This window comes from Falco biarmicus, chromosome 19 (genome assembly GCF_023638135.1).
Source record: "Falco biarmicus isolate bFalBia1 chromosome 19, bFalBia1.pri, whole genome shotgun sequence".
Taxonomy (NCBI): domain Eukaryota; kingdom Metazoa; phylum Chordata; class Aves; order Falconiformes; family Falconidae; genus Falco; species Falco biarmicus.
In genome coordinates, this window is record NC_079306.1 from 3,216,013 (window position 1) to 3,240,926 (window position 24,914).

The 24,914-nt window shown below is 51.2% G+C and overlaps 1 protein-coding gene and 1 non-coding gene across 14 annotated transcripts in view; both read right to left on the reverse strand.

The window, feature by feature from the left end:
* Nucleotides 1-24,903, reverse strand: part of UBAP2L (ubiquitin associated protein 2 like) — a 30,891-nt gene extending 5,988 nt beyond the window's left edge. For 3 of the 13 annotated variants that reach the window (XM_056322245.1, XM_056322242.1, XM_056322239.1), the window contains exons 1-22: nucleotides 24,818-24,903; nucleotides 20,831-20,960; nucleotides 20,172-20,249; nucleotides 19,663-19,797; nucleotides 17,000-17,168; nucleotides 16,590-16,685; nucleotides 15,801-15,846; nucleotides 15,422-15,534; nucleotides 13,703-13,777; nucleotides 10,114-10,166; nucleotides 8,524-8,609; nucleotides 7,891-8,062; nucleotides 6,810-7,011; nucleotides 5,311-5,588; nucleotides 4,879-5,051; nucleotides 3,973-4,162; nucleotides 3,315-3,369; nucleotides 2,693-2,867; nucleotides 2,383-2,455; nucleotides 1,489-1,684; nucleotides 1,294-1,382; nucleotides 577-630 (exon numbers count right to left, since the gene is read on the reverse strand). In XM_056322245.1, coding sequence (XP_056178220.1) covers nucleotides 577-630; nucleotides 1,294-1,382; nucleotides 1,489-1,684; nucleotides 2,383-2,455; nucleotides 2,693-2,867; nucleotides 3,315-3,369; nucleotides 3,973-4,162; nucleotides 4,879-5,051; nucleotides 5,311-5,588; nucleotides 6,810-7,011; nucleotides 7,891-8,062; nucleotides 8,524-8,609; nucleotides 10,114-10,166; nucleotides 13,703-13,777; nucleotides 15,422-15,534; nucleotides 15,801-15,846; nucleotides 16,590-16,685; nucleotides 17,000-17,168; nucleotides 19,663-19,797; nucleotides 20,172-20,249; nucleotides 20,831-20,920 — 2,598 coding nt within the window. In that variant the 5' untranslated portion in view covers nucleotides 20,921-20,960; nucleotides 24,818-24,903. Of the gene's footprint in view, nucleotides 1-576; nucleotides 631-1,293; nucleotides 1,383-1,488; nucleotides 1,685-2,382; nucleotides 2,456-2,692; nucleotides 2,868-3,314; nucleotides 3,370-3,972; nucleotides 4,163-4,878; nucleotides 5,052-5,310; nucleotides 5,589-6,809; nucleotides 7,012-7,890; nucleotides 8,063-8,523; nucleotides 8,610-10,113; nucleotides 10,167-13,702; nucleotides 13,778-15,421; nucleotides 15,535-15,800; nucleotides 15,847-16,589; nucleotides 16,686-16,999; nucleotides 17,169-19,662; nucleotides 19,798-20,171; nucleotides 20,250-20,830; nucleotides 20,961-24,782 lie in introns of all 13 variants that reach the window. The other 10 variants (XM_056322248.1, XM_056322244.1, XM_056322246.1 and 7 more) reach the window with 6 other exon arrangements.
* LOC130141635 (small nucleolar RNA SNORA58) lies at nucleotides 53-188 on the reverse strand. Its single transcript, XR_008819102.1, has one exon. It is a non-coding gene; the product is annotated as a small nucleolar RNA SNORA58 (small nucleolar RNA).
* Nucleotides 24,904-24,914: the final 11 nt, after the last annotated feature.

Sequence of the window (24,914 nt, forward strand, 5' to 3'; positions counted from 1 at the left end):
GATGTAAAGCAGTATCTTTCGGAAAAGAGAAATTTTGGACTGCAGCCGCTAGATATGTTGGGAGTATTGCAGTTCCATCAGCCACACGGAGGCTGATCGCAGTGTACAGCAACCCCAGGTTTTTGTAGCATGCACCATCCCCCTTGTCTGGCTATTAGAAGAACCAGATAAGGTCTACTGGTATGCAGTCCTTACGCTGCCTGGGCTTCCCCCTCCGCTCTACCACAGAATGTCCTGTTGCTAAATAAACCCCATTGTCATAAAAGTAAGTAGTCGCTGCCTCTTGCAAGGATGAGAGGCAAATATCTACAACGGCTCATCACACCAGTGCCCGGCGAAAGAGCTCTGCCTGCCGCAGCTCTCACGTTTCCCCAGCCCCACCATCGATACCGCTGTCTGAATAATTAACTCTTAACTCCAAGGAGCAGCTGATGAACTCCTGGCTGCTGCCACGGAGAGGCACATCCCCTTAGCATCCTGTTTTCCCAGCTCTTCTGGACCACTTCCCAGCCTGCCCCCTCCGTCTGCCCAAAGCCCGCAGCATCAGCGAGGAGCTCGTCAGTTTTCAGTACTCACCAACGGGAATCTCGTCTGGAGCATTTGCAAGTCATCATATCCATACACCTGTGGCTAGAAAAAGAGCAGGAGATGATGTGAGGGACACAGACCAGATAAAGACACTTATAAACGTTTAGATAAGCGTGAGACAAAGGCAGAAACAATCAGTGGCTAAACAATTACCTAAGAGCAAGCAGCCATCACTCACTACCCCAAGACTGACACTGCCAAGAGTGGTTTTATGAGCTGCTCAAATGAAGCAAGCACCGATGCCTAGCACCTGCTCTGGACCACAAAGGCACTCAGTAGTTTTCCTCTAGAAATTATTCCAACACCAAACATTCGTCCTCACCTTCAGAAGAGGGCCGTGACACACCGCTAGACTCGGTGGCCATCGCCACCCTTGTTCTGACTACTCGGCCTTTGCCATACCGCGCTGCCGATACAGCTCTACGCTTTCATGAGCCCCAGAGGCTGGGGGGTGGGGGTGCCTGCAGAGAACAGGCAGAGTCTGCTCTGGGGTGCCCAGAATTACAGACATTTACTCCCACGGGCACATGGATTTTGTCTGCTGCTGTTTTATGGAAAACAGCAGGTCCAAACTCCTCCCATCCAAGGCAGTCCCACTGGGCTTATGTTGCAGGTTTTGGTTTCTCTGCTACGTGACATCCCTCCCTGCCAGCTAGGAGGGATCCCGTGGCATGATAACTGCAAAGAGCTGGTCAGCCCACTCACCGGATACGCATGTAGCAACCCTGGAGCCATGATGTACGGATTAGGCAACAACGGTGGGACTCCAGGAGGGAGATTGGGAGGGGCTTTTCCTGAAAAAAGGCAGAGAAAGGAAAAGTTCCACAGTGAAGCAAACAGCAGCACACTGCCTCTTAGCCCCTACACCCTCCTCCTATTTAGCAGGACCAGGGAAAATACCTGATGTTGTCGCAACGGAGCTGCGAGTCGAGGCCGTCACCGTGGAATTACTGCTGAGGCTGAGGCCCAGGCTGCTGACACTGCTGAGACTGGATGAAACGCTGACAACTGGCGGGGCGGCTGACACTGTGCTGGAGGAGGTGGAGAAAGTGCTAGCAGAAGAATGGAGGCTGGCTTCACTCTCCACGCTTGTGTGCTAGGGAAGGAGGAAAGGAAGAGAGTTAGGGGAGCAGGCAAACGTAACCCAGCGCAGAAAAACTGCGGGACGCTGTCTAGGCAAAATCTTGTGTGGCTCTGCCTCCACCCGGATGCTCCTGAGAGCCTGCAATGAACTCGGCTGCTGCAGGCTACAAAGAAACCTGCTTTGCATCTGGCTGAGGTCCAGAGTCCTGAGAGCAGCCAATTCCTAATGCTTCCAAGCCTCTTGCGCGGCTGTGTCCCAACATGTCTGTCTGCTGGGGGAAGCGGGGCTGAATGCCGCATTTGCGGCGGGGAGATTTATTCTGCTGCAGAAGCCAATACCCCGTGACTCCGTGCTGCAGGAGCTCCGGCAGTACACATGTTTGAAAAGTGACACTCCATCAGCTACCAGTTTGCTCCCACATCTGGTTGCAACTCAGCAAGAGCTGCTACAGGTTCGAAAGAAGCCGCTGCTAGGTCCGAAACAGGCAGGGCATCAAAAGCCTCGAGCCAGAGCTGCACGGATGGTATTCCAACATAACCCCCTGTCCTCTCTCTCCACACAACATCCGAACTCCAGCAGGACAACCTGGCAGCTCCTGTCACAGCTGCAGACCCCGCTGACCACGCACCCCAGGTCAGGCACACTGGCAGAGCTCTCCAAGCCGAGCAGGAATTGGGGCACACAGCGCGACGACGCGCACCCAGACTCACCAGAAGAGTTGAAGTTGATGTTCGCCCAGAGGATGTGGATGAGGACAGACTGTTCTGCTGGGTGGGTAACGTACTGCGGAAGGAGGAATAAAAGGTGGTTAGAGAGTCACCCCTGGTAGCATCAGGCTACCAGGAATTTCTATTATTTCTACCAGGAATTGGTACCAGGCTACCAATTCCATTCCAGATCCCATTCCCCGTCTACTCAGGTGGGATGAGTCTTCCTCACCGCCTGTGACAGGCTTTGGTGGTTACTGTAGATCCCTCCTAGCTCTGCTGCTCTAGAAACCCACCCCCCACGCTTGCTCACCTGCTGAGCTGGGCGGTGGTTGTACTGGGGAGTTCCTCGCTGTGGCTCAGGCTGCTCAGAGCTGTCGAGTGTTGGCTGGCTGTCGTCAGCAAGGACGATGCAGACACCCCGTCGTTGAGAGGCGCGATACTGGGAGCAGAGGGGGAATCTGATTTCACTGCGGGGCCTGTAGCACCTGCAAACAAAAGCTTTGGGTGAGGGGCGGCTACCACCAGCTCCTGGAGGGCAACTCAGTGGCGAGGATCAGCAAAGGCTCAGCTAGAGGAGCAGGGAGATCTGAGGCTTCCCTCACCGCTACCAACCAGTTACATGCTTGTGACACAGCGCGATTGTGTTCTGTGCCTCACTTTACCCCACCACCACCACCGGCTCTGTAAAGAGCTTTAAGACCTACAGATGAGGTGCCTTTTACAAACAAGTCACAGTAAATTAATGTCATCAGGGAGTGACTCATCAAAGATCCATCAGCAGAAAGCTGAACATTTCGAGGCAAGCAAATAATCTGAATGGCAGCAATTAGTCCAGCAGGGAAAGCACAGATAAAGCTTTTCATCCAAAGGGAAGAATATGAACAGTTACAAGAGACTCGGGACACCCACCGCACTGACAGACTCTTTCTTACCTTCAACAGCCTGCGCGGTTTGTAATGGCGTGGGTTGTACAGAACTGAAACCATTCTGAGGAAGAAATAAAAAAAGAATACTGGGCATTGCAGCTGCTCGTTTCCAGAGGCGGATCTAGCATCAGCCTCCTCCCACACTCCCTCCCGAGTTGTGAAAAAGGCCCCGTGTCACCAGACGGCACCGGGGTCAGTCTTGAGCTCAACTAGCCCAGTGCCAGCGTGACCCTCGAGCGCTTATTTGAGCAAGCGGTCCAAGAGGTTTCTCTGCTGCTGGTGGTTAGGCCGGCTCAGCATCCTCAACCCAAGCTCGTTAGCCAAAACTGATGTTACTGAACTTGTGTGCAGCAGGCCAGAACCAAATCCTTAAGACAAAACTAAATCCTTAGCCTGATCACCACCCTGCAGCAGGGTAATTATGCGTGACACAACACATGGCCCGCCGTCAACTTAACCGCTGTTAACCCCACTGGCCCGGCCCCAGGTAAGTAACGTAACTAAGGGCTCTGGTAGCAGCCGCCAGAAAGCTCTCACGAAAGCCCACGAGCCACGTGGGTGAGGCTGGAGGATCACAGAAACACTTGATCAACCACTCTGCTCCCCCCAGGACAGCGCTGCTAGGCTTACTCAGCACAAAGAGCCAACCAAGCCGTTTTCCTACCTTCGCCTGGGTCAGATCTTTCTGGGGCGAGGACGAGATTGAGTTTGGGTATCGCCTCGTCTGGGTGGATCTCTGTTCGTACAGTGGTCCCTGAGCGCTGTTCTGGGAGGTAAACGTTGCTGTCTGTATTGTGCCGCTCTGGTAACCAGACTCCTGGCTTTGATTGGACGAAATTGTGGATGAGGATTCACTACAAAGTGAAGAAATGGAGGGGAAAAGCCTTTACATTTTCCTCCGAAACAGTCCTGCTGTGAGCTGCTGACCCAGACTGTAGGCTCTACACTTCCAGAGTCCCAAGCATCAGCATCAAAGCACCACCCAAAGCAAACCAAGCAGAGAAACGTACGCAGACAAGGGCTAACCCAAGCGCAGGAGGATGCTGGCACCAAGCTGCAGCCTTCCCTCACACACTGCGGTGCTCTAGGTGACACCTCACAAACTGCCACCCACCACCCAGGTCCCAGCACTCAAGGGACCAGCCAGATGCTAAGGGTCAGCCCAAAAGACGACAGAGGCGCTTCGCTTTGGCGAGGCATCATCGCCACAGAAGTGCCTGCTCCGCTGCATCCCTGTTCGCCAAGTGAAAAGCAGAACAGAGCACATGGAATCCCATCACCAGGGACAAGGAGGAGTTGCGCTGGCAACTCCCCTCCTGTGTTTCCAGCAACACAGTTTCACGGCAGCAGGAAACATCTGTTTTCTGTGTAAGTGCCACAGGCCAGTCAGGCACGGAGCTGCCTGAACCAGTCTGCAAAACTTACGCTTTGCTGTCGCATACGTTGTCCCCCCTTTGTGACCACGGCAGAGTCAGAAAGGGTCTACTAGTATGCAGCCTAACTTCAGTCCCCGGGACCAGCTGCCTCCCAAAGCTCGCTAGCCACCCCCTTCCCAGCACCGCGTCCTCACCTAGCCGTGCTGGTGTACAGGCTGCTTTGAGGTTGGCTAACGGCAGCGCTCGTTGTGGGCGTCGATTCGTACTCGGCGAGAACAGGCTCCGAACCAAACTGTAACGCCCCGAACTGCAGGTTTAGCCCTGAGATATCCGCCGAGCCAGGCATCTCCACCGCGAGTGCAGGGATCTGCCGAGGAGGAACAACAGAAAGGGTCAGGCGCTCCCTCCATCGGGCAGAAAACTACTTCAGTATCCGCGTTGCCCAGCACGCGATGGGATTTCCAGGCTCGCATCCTCTGAATGACACTGTCCCACCCAGGCAGGCGTGTTTTCTCCGCCACCCTCAAGCCCACCCAACGCTAACTGCAGGAAGGCCAAGCCTAGCCCTTCCCTCCCCAGCCCAAATGGATTTTTCTACAGCTCTGCCACACCGACTCCTTCCGCACCTTTGATGTTAACGATGCTTTTTTCTTTTGCTGCTTCAGCTTCTGCTGTGCTGGCTGGGGACTGGAGGACTGGTTGTCCGAGGACCCTGGGGACATCTGGGGAACAGGATTGGTTTTGCTGGGCAGCGGCGAGGAAGGGGGTGCCGGCATGGTTGTGGAGGCGGTCACCACAGGCTGCTTCTCCTGCATGAACACTTCTATCATGGTCGAAGTTGACGTGAAGGCTTGACGCTTGGTGAAGGGACTATGCACCGAAGAGTCTGTTGGATTCTTGAGATCTACCGGGGGAGAAAGAGTTGAGTTAGTTTTTTAAGGAAACAAATCCTGCTAAGTCAAGTTCTGACACTTGGCAGCATCGAGAAAAAGAAAATCATTTCACACTATGACTCCTCCTGGAGCCTGTTAAAATCAGGGCGCAGAGAACATCAGCACCTCCATTCCCAGCTCCGCGTTCTCACCACTGTTACTGCCGAGCCCTTTAAGCCCTTCTCCCCTCAGCTCCTTCCAACGCCTCTAAGGGACTGAGTGAGTCTGCACAGCACCAGTCCTCCATCCTCCAAGAAAAGCTGGACTTCAGAGTCCCTTGTGTGGGGGCACTGCACGGCAGAGACACTGCTTCCCTCTTGCTCGCTGCCAACACTGCTGCACTTCACTGCCTGCTCTTCCCCCTGCAGGCACTGGGTATCCTCCAAGCAGCACTGCCCACCCTCAGGTCTTTGCACAACTGCACCACCCTCCTCCTTCACCTAAGCCTTAACTGCAGCTTATTAAAAACCAGCTCCTGTTCTGACTCTCCTCTGTGGCTCCTTGTCTGAGAAGATCAGGAGCTGCCAAGGCTGACTGTCACTAGGACAGGGCTGGATTTTGTTTCAGCTTAGATTTGAACCAGAGCCATCCCCCTATAGCAAGAAATAAAATAAACAAGCCAGAAGAAAAGGCACCAGTACTCGACCGCAGCAGGGCTCAGCATCTCATCTGAAAAGCAGGAGCCTCTCAGTCACTGTTGACTCCCTCATGCCAGCCCAGAGGCAGAGTTACTCCTTGGCATTTAACAGTCACCAGAACTGCATTCTTTTAAAAGATAACACCAAGTCAGCAGCGAGATGAGACTGACAAGCGTTAGTATTTGGGAACTATTCTCCAGAGGTGCCCACTTTCAGACCCGTTACACGGGTTTACACCAGAAGTAGCCCTGCACGCTGTGAGGGCCCTCAGGAATGCCAGATCCCTGGCCCTGAAGCTGGCTGGAACCACCAAGGGGCAGATTCAACTGCTCTAAGTATAAAAGGAACAGGGAAAGACTCACACACACTGTTGCATTTTACTCTCACAAACTTGCACCCACGATTCTTTTGATTTCTCTGACACGGCTGTGAACTTGTTGTGGACTTGTGACCTGGCCCTCCACCGAATCCCCCACACCGCTGCTCGCAGTGTGTTTCTGCAGCTCTGGGAGAACGCGCTCGTCCGCTTTGGGGACCTGTGCTGCTTTTCCTTACCATACTGCACAAGAGACGAGGTCTGCGTAGTGGATCCCATGTCCCAAGACGAAGCGGTGGTGCTCCCACCAGGCTGGGTGTGCTGAGCAGCCAGCTGAGCCAGAGCCTGGGCTGTCTTGAACTGCTCCAGGAACTGGGAACCTGTGGTACTGCTGCCTTTGGCCTCCCCGACGTCTCCAAACCCTTTCCCCAGCATGCTCACCTGCAATTTCAGCAATGAAATAACAAAGTCAATATCTCCCTTGGCTTGGAACTTGGCTCAGAGGACACACACATCTCTTCACATAAGCCTGAACGCGCTGTACCCTGCTGCTGCTCACTGGGTGCCTCAGCTTAACACTCTCGAGCTCCAGATGCACACAGGCACCGCTGGCAAGGAGAGCTTGCACTTGTCTCACAACATTTATCACCTGCAAGTGCAGGCACACTTATCTATTGCCCAACCTGAGGCATTTCACAGTGTCAAGGAAGCTTACAAAGAAAGTTAATAGGATCTTTAAGAATGTACTAAATTATTCACATCGTTGCGCTGAAATAAACAAAACCACCACCAGGAGAACTTGGCTTTACAGTTAAGGTGGGCTCAAAAATCCTTCCTGAACTACATCACCATGAAGCCGCACAATCTTTATTTCTTTTGCTGAAGTTACACAAAGCAGCACCTGCCCAGCTCGGCGTACAGCCCTGGTTCAGATTCAGCGCTTCCTTCCTTCACCTGTCAGGAGACGCCAGCATTTCATCCCACACCAAACTCCCAACCAGTTCCACTTCTTAAACTGGTCAGTTTGCAAGCCCTGGACCGCAAGAGTTTTTCCTTTCCTCTGAGCAGGAAAGCAGCATGTGTTGCAAATCTGACAAGGGCAACAGGGGAGGAATTATCCCAATAATTTTTAATGAAGCAACAGACTTCAGGCCTCTGTATTTAGAGCAGACTGGCCAATGGCTGAGCAGAGGACTCCGCCACCCACAAAAAGTGAGCAGGGAACTGTGTTCCCCATGTCGCCCAAACACAGACAGAAGACGCCAGGGAAGCCAACGCCTGCCAAACCCCGCGTGCTGGCAGAGCCGAGTGTTCCCTTACCATGCTGTGGTGAGAGAAGGAGTTACCAGAGGCAGGTTGGGATATAGCACTCTGCTTGGAATTGCTGAACACCAGTGGCTGGGCCAGGGAAGGAGCCTGGGACGACTCCAGGTTTGTTGACTCATTCTCCATAGAAGAGGGAGTCTTTCCTAGCAGGACTGCAAGATCAATTCTGGGTAAAGAAAGAAAACACACTGAGGTTAACACGAGCTCTGCCACCCCCCTCACTTCTGCTACAGCAGTATTCTGCTGCCAGCCTCACAATTTATACCTTTTACTTTACAAATTGAATGAATCTACAGGACATTGACACAACTGCCAGTAGCCACCTCAAAAGGAGAGGGAACAAGCAAGATTTTGCATGGCCTCCTATTTTAAAACACATCTCCCATTAATTTAACCCAGCAAAATGCCCCCAAAATCTGAAAGAACCTGCAGCAGAGCCTAGGAAAACTCTAACCCGGGATTAGGACCTAGAAACTCCAAACTAAACTTTGCCATTTAAATCCATCTGATCTTATTCAGAGCTGCTGCATTTTAGCTAGCTAGCAAGGTTTAGGCTGAGATGGCAAATGGCTCTGGGGCTCGTGTGCCACTTTTCCCCACGTAAACAGCATTGCCATGGGCTGTCACCTCTGTCCAGCTGTGATTGTCACATTCTCGGCAGGCAGAGGCACTGAAGACACATTGGAGGCGGTGAAGATCTTTGTCTCAGACAGCTGAAAGATACAAAAATGGAAAAAAGAATCCAAAAGTGAGAATGGCATCTCGAGTCTCCGTGTAAAGCATGCAGAAGCTTGCACAGCCACAGAAAGATTCAAGGACTTCAAGCATTTAGATCTAAACTTCTCTAACACTGGCTCTCATCAGAATCAGCTTCTGTTTAATTTTTCTTCTCGGGCAAGTGCACAAATCACCTGCTGATGGAAAAAAAAACCCAAACAACAAATCCTTCTACAAATCTCCTGTAGTCCACAAATCCACTAGGGCTGCTGGGGTCCGAGACAAACGCTCTGAACTGATGTTACGCAGCACCGATCTGCAAAACCCACTGCACAGGTAGGTGCAACCATTGCTAGAGAAGTCAAATAAAAAAACCAAAAAACTTCAGACCCACAGTTAAGTTTCCAACAATCCTGGCCTCACCTGGATGATCTGACTGGAGACCAACAGACCTACTTCAACTACAGAAGGGAAAATAACATCGCTCAAAAATGAATGAAGGGGAGATTTAATGACCACCTGTGGTTTAGCCCAGAACGTATCTGAATATGAACACACTGAGCAGCCGCCGGCAACTAAGCTGCAAGAGTTTAAAAACAAAATCAGGAGCCCTGGGGAGCGTATCACACCGACTGAAGGCAGGAAAGGCTGTCAAAGGCTCTCTTCAAGCAGAGCCCTGACCGAACAGACAGAGAAGCTGCTTGTGGCCCCAAACACGGCAGGAGCGCTTCCTTCAGACAGTGCTTGGGAAGCAAGAGCTCTCCCTTCGTGCCCCATCTGTAGGCTTAGCAAAAATGAGCATGCAAGACTAATGGCACTGAAGAAGCCCAACCCTGCGAGCACCTGCAAGAACAGAAGTTCACCCTTGATTCAGAGAGGGACTGAAGCCCATTTCAGAAGAAACTGATACTGAGGCATTAAAAGCAGGTGAGAAGAGCGTCCATTCTCCCCTGGAGGAAACGCTGGGTAGAGAACAAGAGGAGGAAGACATGCCATCGAGCAAGTCCGAAGGTAAAGCCAAGAGCTTCTGTTCAATCCAGATCACAAGGCCCAGCAGATGTGTGTGTGAACAGGGATGCGACACACGCACAAAACTGCTGCCACCTCCTCCACGGCGTGTGGCGTGTCCCAGAGGCAAACCTCCCCCAACTGCCACTCCACTGCGGGAGCAGAGCAAGAACCGTGTGTGGAGTCAGGAAAAAGTCTTTCAGTTTATGGTAGAATTCCGTAAGGCAGCTGTAGGAAATGAGAGGACCAGACTCGATGCCCTGGGAGATCCCTTCCTGTCCTGGGCTCCTATTGCAAGCTCTACTACACACGTAATTTAGGAGCAGTGGTTTTTACTTATTCATCATAGCTCCTGGAATTGGGAGCCTGGCTTGGGCTATACCCATAGTCTGGGAAGGATGGATGGGCTTTGTGCGCCTCTCGTAGCCGCATGGGTACAAACCGGACAGCACCAGCAGACACAGGGAGGAGAGGGGTTTGGAGAGTACCTACATCTTCATTCCAGTCCTCCGTGCCCCATTCTTCCGTCGCTGCCCTCCACGCACCTACAAGGATAACAACAGGTAGAAAAGTTACGTGTGCATCAAAGCTCTGCCTCCAAGAGCCAGGGAAGCACTGGGGAGCTTTGCAAGCAGCCGAGAGGGTTTTTATTTGCCAACCAGACAAGTTAAAGCAGTTGACCCCAACCCACAACTCCTGGGGCAAGGTACCGTGATGGGATCGCCTCCGCCTTGCTCGGGCAGGCTAGGCTGAAAGAGAGGGAACGCTGGGCTGGCAGCTAGGGCAACGCACACACCCCGACACCAAACAGGGAAGCTGAGCTTGGCGAGGAAGCCCTGGCATCAGCCCCGACAGCCTCCTTGTGCCATTTTCCTGATTTTCACCTCGTATTGCAGTAGCTGCACGTTTCCCGCAGTGACGAGCAGTTTGTGTTACCCCAGCAGCTCAGACAGAGCACCTCCTCCGCGGGCCTCCTGCCAGCTCGCGCGCAGGACCTCACCACCCGGTTAAACCTTACGTTTCTGTAAAACCCGGGACAACGGAACCATTCACGTGGTTTGTCTCCCCCCCACCCCCAAAATGCTGAAACCTCACGGCACCAGGACCTCCTGTGCACAGGCAAATGAGAATCAAAGGAAAACTTAAGGGACTAAGCAATTCCTGCATTTTCCGTGACCAATTTCAGAGAGGTGCTTGAAGCGAGTAGCATAAAACATGAGGGAGAAAAGCACAAGATTTCAGCTGCGGTCCAGCACAGTTTGTGAGAGCAAAGTTTACCACAAAAAAAAAAAAAAAGTAAGAGATAAGTTTTCCCTGGCCACATCTTCAACTTGTTCCGTCCCTCACATCCATCACATTTTAACCTTGGTACTTTGAATATTACATGGCAACTTCCAAATCCATTAGACAACTTAAAATTTGGTGTGGGAGGATAGCAGGAGCATTTTACAATCCCAAAACCTCCGAGTGTAAAACCAGCCCCATTTTGCACAACTTGTTTTCAGCCCGTGCAAACCCCATCGACAAACCCGACACGGCCAACAGGGTTAATCCCGGAGACATTTATAAGGACGGAACAAGTTGGCATCAGTCCTTTTATAAGCTGAAAGCCTTTTACAGCACAAAAACAGAGCACGTGGGCAACAAGAACATTGCGAATTCTTCTGCAGGACACAATCAGGCTCACTGAGATTTCGGTGGGAAGAACACAACAGACCTTCCCATATATACTTTAAATTATGAAGCGAAAACATCCAAACAACTGCTTGGCTAGAAGTGGGGTATTTAGTGCATGAAATCAGTGTATGATCAGTGAATTATGCTTTTTGCATTGTTGTTTTGCTGGCTGTTTCGTTTTTCTTGACAATTTGAGCCAATTCAAGAAGCCTTCCTGGATTTTTTTTTTTTTTTGGTTTGGTTTACTATTCCAATTATTAATACAGCACAGAATCCTTGAGTGCCAGGAGTCTCAAGGCACATTAACCCTTTCTCCCCAGCTAGAAGCATCTGGAGGAGTTCAACACATCCAATGCAAAACACATCTGGGGTTTGAAAACCCAGATTCCACCATTCCTTAGATTCTTTTTTGTGCCCTCACAGCGGTATCAGCAGCAGGAAGACTCCTTTCCAGATTTTTACGGCCCAGAAAGATCCTACCAGCTCGACCCTTAGCCAGGAGGTGAAGTGGGAACTGGAGGTACCTGGGTCAGCTGCAGTTGGCAGGGGAGAGCAGGAAGCCAGATTTGCCCCAAGAAGAGTTTGTGCATGTAGGAACATGGCACAGGGCTCTCTTAGTCTCGCTCACTTCGGAGAAGTGAGAAGAAAAGCAAACCAGCACAGAAAGCAGAAGGAAAATCCTGCAGATGAAGAGCAGCCATTGATGGAGCTTTCCCGGCAAGCCTGCTGCTTCTCAAGGACCGGACACCCATTCACAGCACGGCTTGTGCTCCTTGCACATGAAGAGACAGATGGAAAACTGAAGCCCTGCAATGTACAACTGGGCGTTCAGCAGAAATGCTCCGGAAAGCTTCCCAACCAGCACAGCTCAGTCAGTTTCTTGAAAGAAACAGAGCGTCTTGCTCTCCATCAAGCTCTTACAAAAGGGAAAGCTGGAACGGAAGCAATGCCCTGACACTTTAACACCATTTCGGAAGTGTTGTCTTCTGATCGGCAATCCCTCCGCTGCTTTAAGAAAGCCCTTCAAAGAGCTGCTGGTCTTTAAGCTTCTCTAACCAGGAAAAGGGGAAAAAATAAAATTTGAAGTCAACAGGCATTTGCAAATATGAATGTGCTGAAGTAAAAAAAAAAAAATCCCATTGTGTCTCCAAGGGCTCTCCCACCCCCAAAAATACACTATTTCTTCATTTTAAATTGGGAGACGAGCAATGAGCTTGCTCCTCCCGCAGCCCACCAGGTGGTCCTGCCACTATCTCAATGAGTGGACACATGCTCATCCCCCAGTCTGCAAGGGTGACAGAGCCAACCCCCCCCCCCGCACCTCAAAGGAATGTAAATCCAAACACGAGCAAAGTGTGGCAAAACCACAATGGCAGCGCTGCAGCAGATGGCTTTGTGCTGCCTGTAGGAGTTAAAAATTAACCCAGAGGTGGGAACCAGGAGACGCTGCAAAGCAAGAGCAGCGCTCCAAGCACGCCAGCCTCTGGGCCCCTGCAAAAGAGGCTCTAGAGTGCCAACACTCCCCCTCCTGTCCTGACTTTCCAGAGAAAAGTGGCAAATTCTTCCAGAAGGGCCCTTAACTTTGACTTCCAGACCTCAGGTTAGATGGAAGAGACATTAAATGTGATTTCGGCCTCGTTTACAGACACCGATGGGATTCGGTAGGCATAAAAAGCAAACTGGATAATCTCATGGGTGCCTTCTGGCTTCATGAGGCATCAGAGTGTAAAAACAAAAAAAATAAAGTGGCCCGGCACAGCTTTGCCATCAGGCATCCCGGTCATCTCCAAATCCATCGTCATCTTCAACTGCAGGGCAGGTCTGCTCAGGCCAAGAGGAGCAGCTAGGCAGCAAGAGCACCCCAAAGCAGCCGCCGAGCGCCTCGCTCACCCAGAGGCGGCCATCAGCAGGGGCAAAGCACTGAGATAGTTCACCCAGACCAACTCCCCTTGCAGCAGCGTTTTGACCCTAAGCAGAAACGCGGCGGGGAGGCCAGCGAAGCGGCGGCCGCAGAAGCAAAGCACCACGTCAAGGAAATGGCAGGGGGACAACGGCAAGACACAGCTTTCCGGGTGCGAGACAAGCAGAACGCGACTCAGCTGCCTCACACCTCCTCCTCCCCTTGGGTGGGATACTCTGTCATCAGTGCTGTGGACACAGAGCTGCTCCGGGTATGGAGAAGCAGCGGCTGAAGTTTAAATTTATATAATCCGCAAGAATTTGGCTTAACCTCTCCCCATCCACAAAGTGTCAGCATTAGTAAAAGCACAGTCAGAACAAACGTCAAATATTCATTACAATGAACAAATTAAAGAGAAAAGAAGAATGACATATCCACAGATATTTCAGGTTGGTTTTTTTAAAAAAAGCTATAAAGTAAAGGTATCCGGGGCAGTTAGTGCACCTGGATGAATCGTACCAGGAGCAGTGTCAAATTTTCGGGGATAATTTGACCCCTCACCCCCAATGAAATCAAGTCCTGAAACAAAAAAAAAAGAAAAGAAAGACAACCAGTGAAATTTTTGACTTAAAGAACCGAAGGTGAGTTTCATTGCCCCCATGAACACCAGTCACATTGTACCTGTGGATATTGGTAATTTAAAGAGATGCCTGCGGCTACTAAAACGGGAACAAAACGACCACGCACGACAGGTGAACAGCATAGTTGTACAATAAACTTCACAGCTGCGTTGTTGCACTAGAGCAAATCTGCGTTTTTCCATCAGAAAAATCTTCAATTTCCCCCCCAACCACGCTCTGACCCACTTTGTTCCACAATTCCACAACACAGGAGAGGAAAAAAAAAACAACCCACAGCAGCCTGTTCAGATAGACAGTTAAACTTCCAGCACACAGAGCTCATCCACTCCCATCCCTTTTTCCTCCAGAGACAAATGTACCCATTGCCCTTAACACATGCCTACACTACTCCCTCCGGTATTTAAAACTCCCGTTTCTCAGTCAGCAAGAAGATGATCACTCAATCTGCTAGTGTTTTATAAAACCATGCTTTTTTTTTTTTTTTGGCCTTTCAAAATAGCTCTCCATTTTCTGGAAAAAAAACAAAACCAAACCACCACCAAAAAACCAACCCCAAACAAACAAAAACCACCAAAACACAAACCAACAAAAAAACCCAAACCCTACACTAACAACATGTAGTAAAAGGCATCACAGTTTACAGTGCTTTGATTCTCTTTTTCCAAAGCTATCAGTTTTCCAGCAACTACAAGAAACATGGAAGTAGCCTCAAGTGTCATTAATAGGGTTGTGAACGCTTCTTATAACCAAGACATGGTATTTACTTGAATGTTCAAAAATCATGGAAAAATAGTTTGGCTTCACAGTGGTGCAAGATGGCTCCATTAAAAAAAAAAAAACACACAAAAACCTAAAAAACCCAAACAACCACTCTTTAAAAACCCACACAAATAGACTACTTACGATTAAGGACTGTCCCTTGCAACTCTGGCCAGTTAATACTGCAAAATCTGAGCTCACTTGTGTCTTACAATAGTGTGCATACTTGAAACAAAAAAAAAAAAAAAAAAAAAGGACCATTTTTCCACTGCAAGAGAATGTGCAAGGGCAGATCGGCGTTCACAAACCACCCAGTGAAGAAAAGTTTGCTTCCAACAGGGAAGTTACAGCAGTTTGAGTATGATGACCATGAAAGAGAATGCTCCCCGTACCGAAATCAAGAGCAAGATATCTGAACTCTGAGTAATATCCTCTGAAGGATGCACCAAATATCAGGAGAACTCCTATGTGTTTGTCACACTAAGGTTGATAAAAAAAAAAAAAAAAAAAAAAGATTTTTCCAAAGAGGCAGCATGGTTTCTATTGGAAAACAAATGGAGGCAAGTGTTCCTGTGCCTCTGTTGGGCAACGGCACGCACAAGCTCACACCAGAACAATCACCCAGCTCCCAGTTTCCAACGTGGTTACCCCAACAGATGCAAAGGCACCTCTGGGTGTAAACTGAAACCCACCTCCGAACCAACAACCTGTTCCTCCATCCCTAAAGAGCAAAACCTCCCGAGTGTAACTGGATGGACACTAAATCCACTTACCCTCTAAAAAAAAATACACCACAGCGATCGCGTGCTCCGAGCCCACTTACTTGTGCCATCATCCGGCTCAAAGCTGCCAGTGTTGTTCCATGTGTTGTTGTTGCTATTCCCATAGTTCTCATCCGCGCCGGCCGGCTCAGCGTAGTCAGCGGGGTTGAAAGTTCTGTAAGAAATACGAGGATGGAAATTTTTACTCCCTCTCCTTAAGCATTTGAAAAGCAACTGATTTTATTCAGACCATGACGCATCTCAAAGAGTCTCCAAAGCCATTGCTCTCAGCAGAGGGAAGCTTTAGCTACACCGGCAATTCCAAATTTCAGTTAGTATGATGCAGTTTTGGCTTTACTAACAAAAAAACACACGGAAAATTGGAACACAAACGACTGACGCAAACGCTACTATGCTGCAGTTTGTACCAGTGACACTTACCCCATGCCCTGGGCAGAAAATCTTCCCCCTCGCCTTCCAGAGCCACCTGTAAAATATCCACACATGCACTGCTGAGCACCTCTCTTGGCTCTGCACCACCACGAAAAGAAACATTTGAACAACATATGGAGTCCTGATGGCCAGAATATGAAAGTGGTAAGGATCTTCCCGAGCTGATAGGATTTCCAGCAGTGTCTTTACATGTATGGGAATGACCTCAGCTGGCTGGCAGTGTAATTAGCAATTATAAAAAATTCCAGGCTCAGACAAGGCTTCCCGCTGGCACAAACTACAAGTACCGGACCCCAGGTTCTGATTTCTGCAGCGTGTGTCCTCAGCAACAATTCCTGAGCAGCATGGATTTTGCGGAAGAATGAATTTCTGCTGCTAAAATAGTTAAAACCCATGGCAAACATTTACAGAGCAACAGGACTCAGATACACGTGCAAGAACGAGGAGGATCCAGACGCTGTGGCTAACAAGCAATTGGCCCACCTGCCAAATTGTTGCATTAGTTTTTTTAACTTCCCACCGCTATACAATAAAGTTTTTTGTTTTGTTTTCAACTGCACAGATGGGACAGAAGAACTAGATGCGGTTTCTAGCGTGCTTAAGATGGGGAGGCCATGTGTAAGTACTAAGCGCAAGCCTAAGGACAGAAAAACCAAGTGCTTATTTTCAGTTTGGCAATTCTTCCCGTAAGCAGCTTTCAAACCTCACGTAGGAGATAAGATACGCTAACGTAATTCTTCGCCTCCCACCCCCTCTGCCCTCCCACCCTGTGTGTACCTCGGCCTCGGCCACGTCCCCGCCTCCCTCTTTCTGTGCCTCTTCCAGAGGATCCTCCGCTCTTACCACCGTCTAGTCCATTCTCCTGGCCCCGAACTGAAAGACAGAAGGAGGCAAAGACAATTTCAAGATCCATCCTGCTTTAGGGAGGATAGACCAGACCTCAAACACCAAAGCACAGCGGCTATGCGGGAGACCACGCTGCCAAACGCTCCCGTAACTCCTTTTATTTAAGCTGATGGTATCGAGGGTGATCACCCAAGGAATCATTTCAGACAGGGGAGCCTCAAACAGATGGCCACACACAGAGGGATGGCTCTCCTCAAAGATGCATCCTGCCCAAGAAGCTTTACTGACAGCTTTTACGCGGCACCAAGTGTTATGGGTGTTATTAAAGGGCAGGTCCATACACTCTCTTCCACGGCTGGCACCTCGCCCCCGCCTCGGTGGCCCGCCACGTCGTCTGCTGAAATCCCGATCCCTCTCCCGGTTTTCTTTGCTTTCTTCACTGGGTTCTGTCTGTCCACTCTCCTTCTGTCCTGAGACACCCTTCTTCTTCCCGACCATTTCCCAGGAATGCTGAAGGTTTGCAGAGGGGAAAGAAGTTAATCATAGTTTGATCGATGCGCGACGCAAATACACATATATTTAAACATGCTACAGAGAATACAACAAAGGTCACCAGAAAAATGGTTTCCAGCCCATTATTTATTTTTTTGAAGTCTATCAGCCTACACACAGTACAGCTTCTTCCTTCAAGGAAAGCTTTCTTACAGCTGACTGGCACGCAGTTTGAGATAACAGAAGATGAGTTACTCTATTTCTGCAAAGATCTACTAAACCTCTTAAACAGAGTGGGCATAATACTCAGGTTCAAAGCATGGACAAATTTACCCTGTTTAGGGGAAAAAACCAAACCCTGCGATTTCATACAGGTCACTGTTATGCAGAGCTCTCTGAATCACCCAGGTAAACGTTCCAAAGGGCTCTGCAGTCAATATTTTAGGGCAAGTTAAGTCTCTCAGATGCAGAGTGATTTAACGAAACTCCTCACCACGCAACAGCTCACAGGGAGAGGAGCAGCACAGAATTAATTCAACAAGCAAGTTCAAGTCATCCCAAGTTCATCTGTAAGAAGTTAAGCACTCCAGCTTACTGCCATGGGGCCACACTGGTTTATTTTATGACAGACTGCAGTGGTTTCACACTCAAACTGATGCTACACACTGTTAGAACAATTAAAAATAGTCACAAGTCATTGACAAACACCTGAAAACATAACCAGCAGACAAGCAGACAGCTGGTTTTGGATGGCAACATGCAGGGACAGTGACAAAAAAAAAAAAACACCAAACAAACCACAGAGGCACAAACTGCCTTTAAACCCAAGGCTTCTGAAGTCTCTCTCCATAGGTATCTGGCTCAGAAGGAAATTCAGGAAAATATTTACTTGGAATACTGTAATTTTAAGCCAAATCTAACCTAATGCTAAGATCACACAAACTCCTTTACTGTTTGAAATACAGTATGTTCTGAGTAACGAGCTCAGCAGGTGAGCTGTCTTCATCAGCACGGGAGTATGTGAGCAATTAGCAAGTCTGTTCCTTATCAGAAAATCCCCTTTACGGGATTGCTGCACAAGCTGAATCCAGGCCAGCAGCAGCTCCAAGACCTTTGACCAATTCCAGCACAGCCACTGCCCACGCTCCGTGCTGCGGGTACCGGCCCACAGGCCCCCCAAGGCTGGAGAAGCGGCGGGCACCGAGGGCTTTGCTCTGCCAACTCCAGTTCTGCCTCTTCTGCAGTCACCGTGCCTCGCCCTGCATCTCTCACACTGCTGGGCATTTCAGCTGCTTGAATAAAGGAGGTACTGGTACATTAACACTGCCACACGCTATTCTGGATGTTATTTTCACGAGCACCGTGTTATCTAGGAAATGCAGGTGCTGTGATAGCGGGAGTTTGTTGTTTAACTGGAAGCCACCGGTTGCAGGGGAGGTGGAAGAAAATAAAGAGCTGTGGCAAAGCTTTGCCTCAGCAAGGCACATTGATATCATCCTTTTAGAAAGGATTTTTCAACAGCTATTTTGTTTAGTTGTCAATGGAAAGGGCTCTCTGAAGGCAAGGAAAAATGCTTGCGTGCACTGTGTTGAACTCGGTTGGTGCCCAAGCTAGCAAGGCACCTGACGCTGGGGAGCAGTTACACAGAATATAGTCCAAGATGTCCAGCTCCTCCATCTACACTCAAGGACTAATAGCAATAATAATAAAAGAACTCATGCATAGTAATCTGAAGTGATATTTAGAGTCTCAACTCCATGAAGAGCTGAGTCAGCTTCAGCCAAAGCAGGGCGCTGGGAGGATACGTTTGATCAGCAGCAGTTTGGAGGGCTCTGATATTTGTAGGCTTTTTACTGGGCTGTAAGAGATCTTGCACCTCTGCTGTCTTTGTCACAAAACGAACGACATCCCACACACCAGTCAGAAGGTTCCTCCTGAGCAAGCACCCGCTTGTTCTCAGAGCTGACTTTGGCTTGCCTCAGAAGGCACCCGCATGAGTGACAGCAGTTGAGCCTAACTCCACAACAAACAGCAAAAAGATTTTCCAAAAGGTGGCACGGGCAGCGGCACACAAGGCAGTCGGCGCATCGCTGGGAAGCGAACATTTAGCGCCAGAGATGCAGAACTGCTTTTCTCTAACAAGCAAGGAACCACCGCTGACACATACCTGCCTTTCAACACAGGTCACCCAGCCCTTGTGGGAAAACACAAGTTACTTCACACTCACAGCAGCGTGAAAGCTTACACAGGTGCCACTGTACTGTCGTCAAAGTGCTTGGATTCAAAAGGAATAGGAAGGAAAGGATTTATTGCGTTTTCCCCTCTATCCCTTTGGGCCTGCTGGCCACACTCGCGTTCTGTGCAAGCCTACAGAGAGCAGCGTTAAGAAGCCAGGACACAATCACACTTTACATGCTACTTGTGGAACGACTCAGTCGTTTTGGTTCTCGTTATCTAGACATTACTGTACGTCTCGTCTCCAAATACGCAGTTACACTGAACTAAGCCTCACCAGATTTACAGGACCCAATCCTACCGTGTCCGGATTGCCCTCCAGCAGCACGTTGATGGCTCTGTTAACATCCCCATTGCAGTCGTGCAGAGCAATCACACACTCATCCTGGTTCTTGCCTGTGATGTCGATCAGCTGCAAAGAAGACCACACCATGGTCAGCATGTCCCAAACCAAGAACGCACCAAAATCCCAACGGATCTCTTAGGAAGCAAGCAAGTTGAATCCCAAACCAGAAATCCTACAGAGAGATGTCAGGGTTTGGGAGTCTCCTTCTCGGCTTAATTACGCCCCCTTCAACAAGTAACTGAGAGTGGGTCACTGTTGTTTCACCCCAAGCCAACCTACAACCTCCTTTTCTCAGGATAACACCCGTTCCCTGCGTTCCCGGGACCAAGGGAATTCAGGGAGCAGCCAGCCGCATCCCTCCCACACCTCCCAGCACTCACAGTACTCTCAACATCGACCGTGGCTTCCCGTCAGGGTTCACCTTCACTTTCAACACTCACTTGTTTCACCTTCTCCTCAAAGTCAGCGTCGTTATGGTCCGAAATCATCTGTGCAAGTCGAATCTGTTCCGCAGTGGCCTAAAGAAACGGAACGTAGAGAGAGCACGTTTAGAGCAGTGCGTTTCCGACAAACCATTCTCCAAAGGCCACGCCGCTTCCCTCAGATCTCTGGAGAGATCTTCCTTTCTGGAAGGGAATCAGTATGATGAAAAGGAGGCGCAAATGAGGGTCAGAAAGAGGAAAGCTTCAGAGAGAAAGTCCGAGAGGAGTGAGTGCGGGGGGAGTATGCAAGAAAGGGAGGTACTGCTGGATGGCCCCATGGCGCCAGGTGAGCAGCAATCACCGAAACCGTCCATTCTGAGCCGACCTCAGCACCACCAGAACGCCAAGACCCACTGCAGGCTGCTCCTCAGCCACTCGCGTTCACGAGAGCAAACGGGGAACGGGCAGATGGAGGCAAACCCAAACCTCAAGCCCAGCCCCCACTCGGAGACACCAGTAGAGAAGCCCCACCATTAGCGGCCGCCCAATTAACCTGGCTCTGCGAGGAGCAGCACCCAGAAGTTCGTTAGGCCAAGCCCAAGTGCTAGCAGCGGGCCAGGCAGGAGTGCCAGCTCTCCGCCTCCCAGCTAACTGGTTTCCACGGACGCTGCCCTTACCTGCGGCCGCTGCTTGTGCTGTGTCTGGCTCTGTGTCTGTGTCTGCTCCCAGTTCCCCCGGGCTCGGTTAGTGCCCACCGATGTCATCATTTACAGTATATACAAATAACAGTATTTACAAGGTAGAACTCTGCGGTGGGTCAGGGGAGAAGAGAGAACAGACCGTTAGAAACCAAAACCAAAAGGCAGGACCAAGACTGAACCAGCATGTGGGTGAGGCAGACGGTAAAGCCGTCGTGGGCCCCCACCCTCCCCGCTGCTTCCCCAAAAAGCACGGCAGGCCAGCCTGCCACTTCCACGTGCCCCCAAGACTAAAAGGCCACTTGTACTTCCCAAGAGTTTCTCCACCGCTACCACGGTGGAGCATCCTAAATGAAACATCACCTGCGTCCAGGTGGGAGTAATCGGGACCCAGGAGCAGCAGCACTCGGGCTGAAGGGTTTAATGACTTGCTGCTGGCACGGATTTGCCGTGACCAGAGCTGTAAAGGGCTACAGCGATCACCCAGATATCAAGGAAGGCTTGGGAAAAAAGCTCTAAAGGAACTTCACTTGGAGAGCAGAACACCTCAGAGCCTCAGACACATCTACTACTTTCCCTTCTCCTTTCCTGCCTTCAAAGCAGGGCAGGGGAAGCAAAAACACTCTAGTAGTAAGCGGTGCAACAGATTTGCGGGATATTATTTCAAAAAAACACCACCCTTGTAGAACTGCCCGGTTTTGCTTGCTTCAGTTATTCCTCAGAACTGGAAATATTAAGTTTTCTTCTACCGAGTATTAAAAAAACTACCAAAAAACCCGAACTAGATGTCAACAAGAAATAACAGCCAGTAACGTTGTTAGGTAACCGCTCGAGGCAAAACAATCCTAGTAAGAGTTCAGGCCACGGAACATCCAAAGCAAGCGGAGTTTTAACACCTCACACTGAGCTTCGGGGGAAGAGCCCAGCCCGGATGGTTAGAACGGGATCAGCACTAAGTAGTTTTACCCTGCCAATCATCTCCCAGGCACAAGGGATGCCAGACGCATCCCACAGCACTTGGCAGGACTTGCTACTTTCAAACAGCCGAAATATCAGTAATTGTGAACTTCACATTTTTGGATTTCATTAACAAGACTGCAACGCCTTCCTCCAAAGCAGCAGGGGCTGCTCCAGGTGCCAGTGCCGCAGGTAGATGCTTGGGACAGGGGAAGGAGCCACAGACAAAGCGTGAAGAGCGGGGAGGAAACCCGAGCAAGAAAATGCGACCTGCAGGATTTGATCTGAAACGCTGCCTGCGAACACCGACCATGGCAGCACAGAGCAAGACCTGGTGCACAAAGCGGGGAGAGCTGAGCAGCGGGGTTAGCAAACAGCCTGGCGAGAACCGGGGAGTCTCTTGTCAAGGTCTGCGAGCGGAGTACTCAAGTGGGCCGCGACATCTCTCCCCAAGAGCACGGAGACCCTAATGGCACCTCTATGCCGTCGCGAGCCACCGCTCCTGCTCCCATCAGCATCCAGCCTTCCTTCGCAGGCAAGTTTTCAAGCACAATTCCTCCACAAAACCTCCAAAGTTGGCGTTTTGGGGCCACCCATGCCTCGCAGCGACTTAAACCCACAGTTTTCCAGCTACACAGCACCACGGCTTCTTATCAGAGAAGAACCCAAGCTACCTGCCTGGTCACCAGGACCCCCCAAGGTGCAGGTGACACCGAGCAGATTTAAGGAAAAGCACCAAGCCCAGGCTTCACCCAAGGCAGAGCAGACAAAGCCTCCTGGGTTAAGCAGCCATCCCTCCCACGCTCCACGCAGGCTTCTTGCCCACGGTATTTATTTTCGCTCTCCACTGCTACGTCTCTCCCAGTTCTAAGTGTTTCACGCACAAACAAGTTGTCATATTAAACCAATTTGGCAGCAGAACTGCAGGCCCAGAGGGAAGCAATCCTGCGCGTTTGCAGTAACTTAATCTGCAATTTCAATAGGATACAGTTCCAGCAGTCTGCGGCCCCGAACCTTTGTGCAGTGGCTGGGCATTGTTCAACAGCTGCCACGCTCTGCTCTGCCCAGCTGCATTTCTGCCACAATTCAATCGTGACAGTTTTTTCTTTAACATGTAAAATAAAAACAAAACAAAACACACACACACACACAAGAAAAACATCCGTTATCAAAATATCAGCTGGGCCCCAGACCCTGCAGAGACTGTCGGGTAAGCGGGCATCCCCACGCAACGCCCCATGCGCTGCGTTAAGGGAAGAGGACTTGGCTGCTGCTAATTTACTCCTCAATCATAACTTTACTACAGCTCACAGGCGATGCTTCACCGCAAATCTTGGTCATCCAGACACTCGAACTGGCCCCGCAGAGAAGTAACCAGACTACAAGTTTACCAGTTCAAAGCAGTCTTCATCAAAAGTGTTTTACCTCTTTTTTTCTGGTCTTTTTTAAAGAGCAAACCCATACATATATTCACCAAGCCAGATGTCATAAAAAAGGGCGACTCCAACCAAAGCAAACCGTGGCTGAGCCACACCAGAGAAGCAGCGTTAAACCAGGCCAGCGCTTCTGTTTCAAGACAACGGGAAAGCGATGCGTCCGTACAGGATTTAGGGAAAACAAGAAGCTTCAGAGCTACAGGTTACAACATCTTTTCTTCAAAGAAAGCTGCAAGTAACCGCGACGCACTTTGCCGTTACCCCTTTTCAGACTACACCGCTACTCGCCTTCAACGTCTAGAGAGGAGAGCGTCTCAGCTACACGAAGTGCGGAGTCTCGGGAAAAAGAGGTGATACAAAAATGTAACAAACTGTTTATTTTATTAGAAATATCAGGTAAGTTACAGTTTTGGAACAAGGATCTGTCGGTCACATCCACTATCCCCGGCTGCATTAGACCTGTTGGGTGGTGCTGGGCAAGCCCCTGCACATCCCAGCCTCAGTTTCCCTTCTCTGTTAATACAGAAAAATTTGTCTTTTCATGCCCCTCTGACAAATTTCAATTAACACGTGCAAAAGGCTCCGAAGGACCACGGAGGGCAAAGCCTTGGGAAAGATTTTCCTGCAACAGATTTTCCTGCAACACTGGGCAGAAGAAGCGCAGAAGGAGCCCAGTTAATCCGGGTTATGATTTTTCCTGTGGAGCAAACGCACCGCAGCTGCAAGCCCCGCAGCTCCCGTGCGTGCAGAGCACAAGATTTTTGGGGGGCTGCCCCCAGATACGCCCCCAGAGCCCTCAGCTGGGCACCGACCTGCAGCGCTTTAGGGCAAGGCTCAGGCGGGCGATGCCGCCCCCCGCCCGGGGGGCGCGCCCCGAGGCAGCAAAGAGGATCCCGCGGGGGGCTCGGGCTTTGCGGGCCGGCATCGCCCCGGGAGCACCGCACCGGCATCGCCCAGGGGGGCCGCCCCGCACCGAGAGGCCGCCACCGGCAGGGCCCCCCCCAGGGGAAGCAGCCGGCGGCCTGGCGGCGGGCGCGGAGCCCCGGCTCCCATTGTTACTGCCGGCGGCGGGGGCCGGGCGGGCCCCGGGAGCGCGGCAGGGCCGGAGCCGCCCGGGCCCGCCGCACACAATGGAGGCGGGCGGCCAGGGGGAAGCGGAACGGGCCCGCGGGAGCCCCCGCGGCGGCGCGGCGCCAGGCCGGGCCCGCACCCGGGAGGCGGGCGAACGCGGGCCGCTTCCGCCCTCATGGCCGCGGCCGCCATTCCCCCCCTCCGCCCGCCTCCAGCCCGCCCGCCCGCCCTCACCTGCGGCGGCCGCGCGTTACGCCAGCCCCCGGCTGCGGCCCGGCCCACTAGGCCGCGCGGGGCCCGGCGGCAGCGGCGGGGCGCGGCGGCCGCCTCCGGAGCGGCGGGGCCGGGCGGCCAGGCGGCGGCGGGACCGGGCGGGCCGAGGGGGGCGTACGGCGGTGGCGGGGGGGGGAGGACGGGGACGGGGACAAGGAGGGGGGGCGGGATTTAAAGGGGCCGCGCGCAGTTACCGGAGCCGCCGCCGCCTCCGCGCAGCCAACTTTACCTGGGTCTCACCACACTGACAACTACCAGCGGCGCCCGCCCCCATCACGTGATGAGGGCGCGGGGGCGGGGCCAGCCCGGCTTCACCCACGTGATGC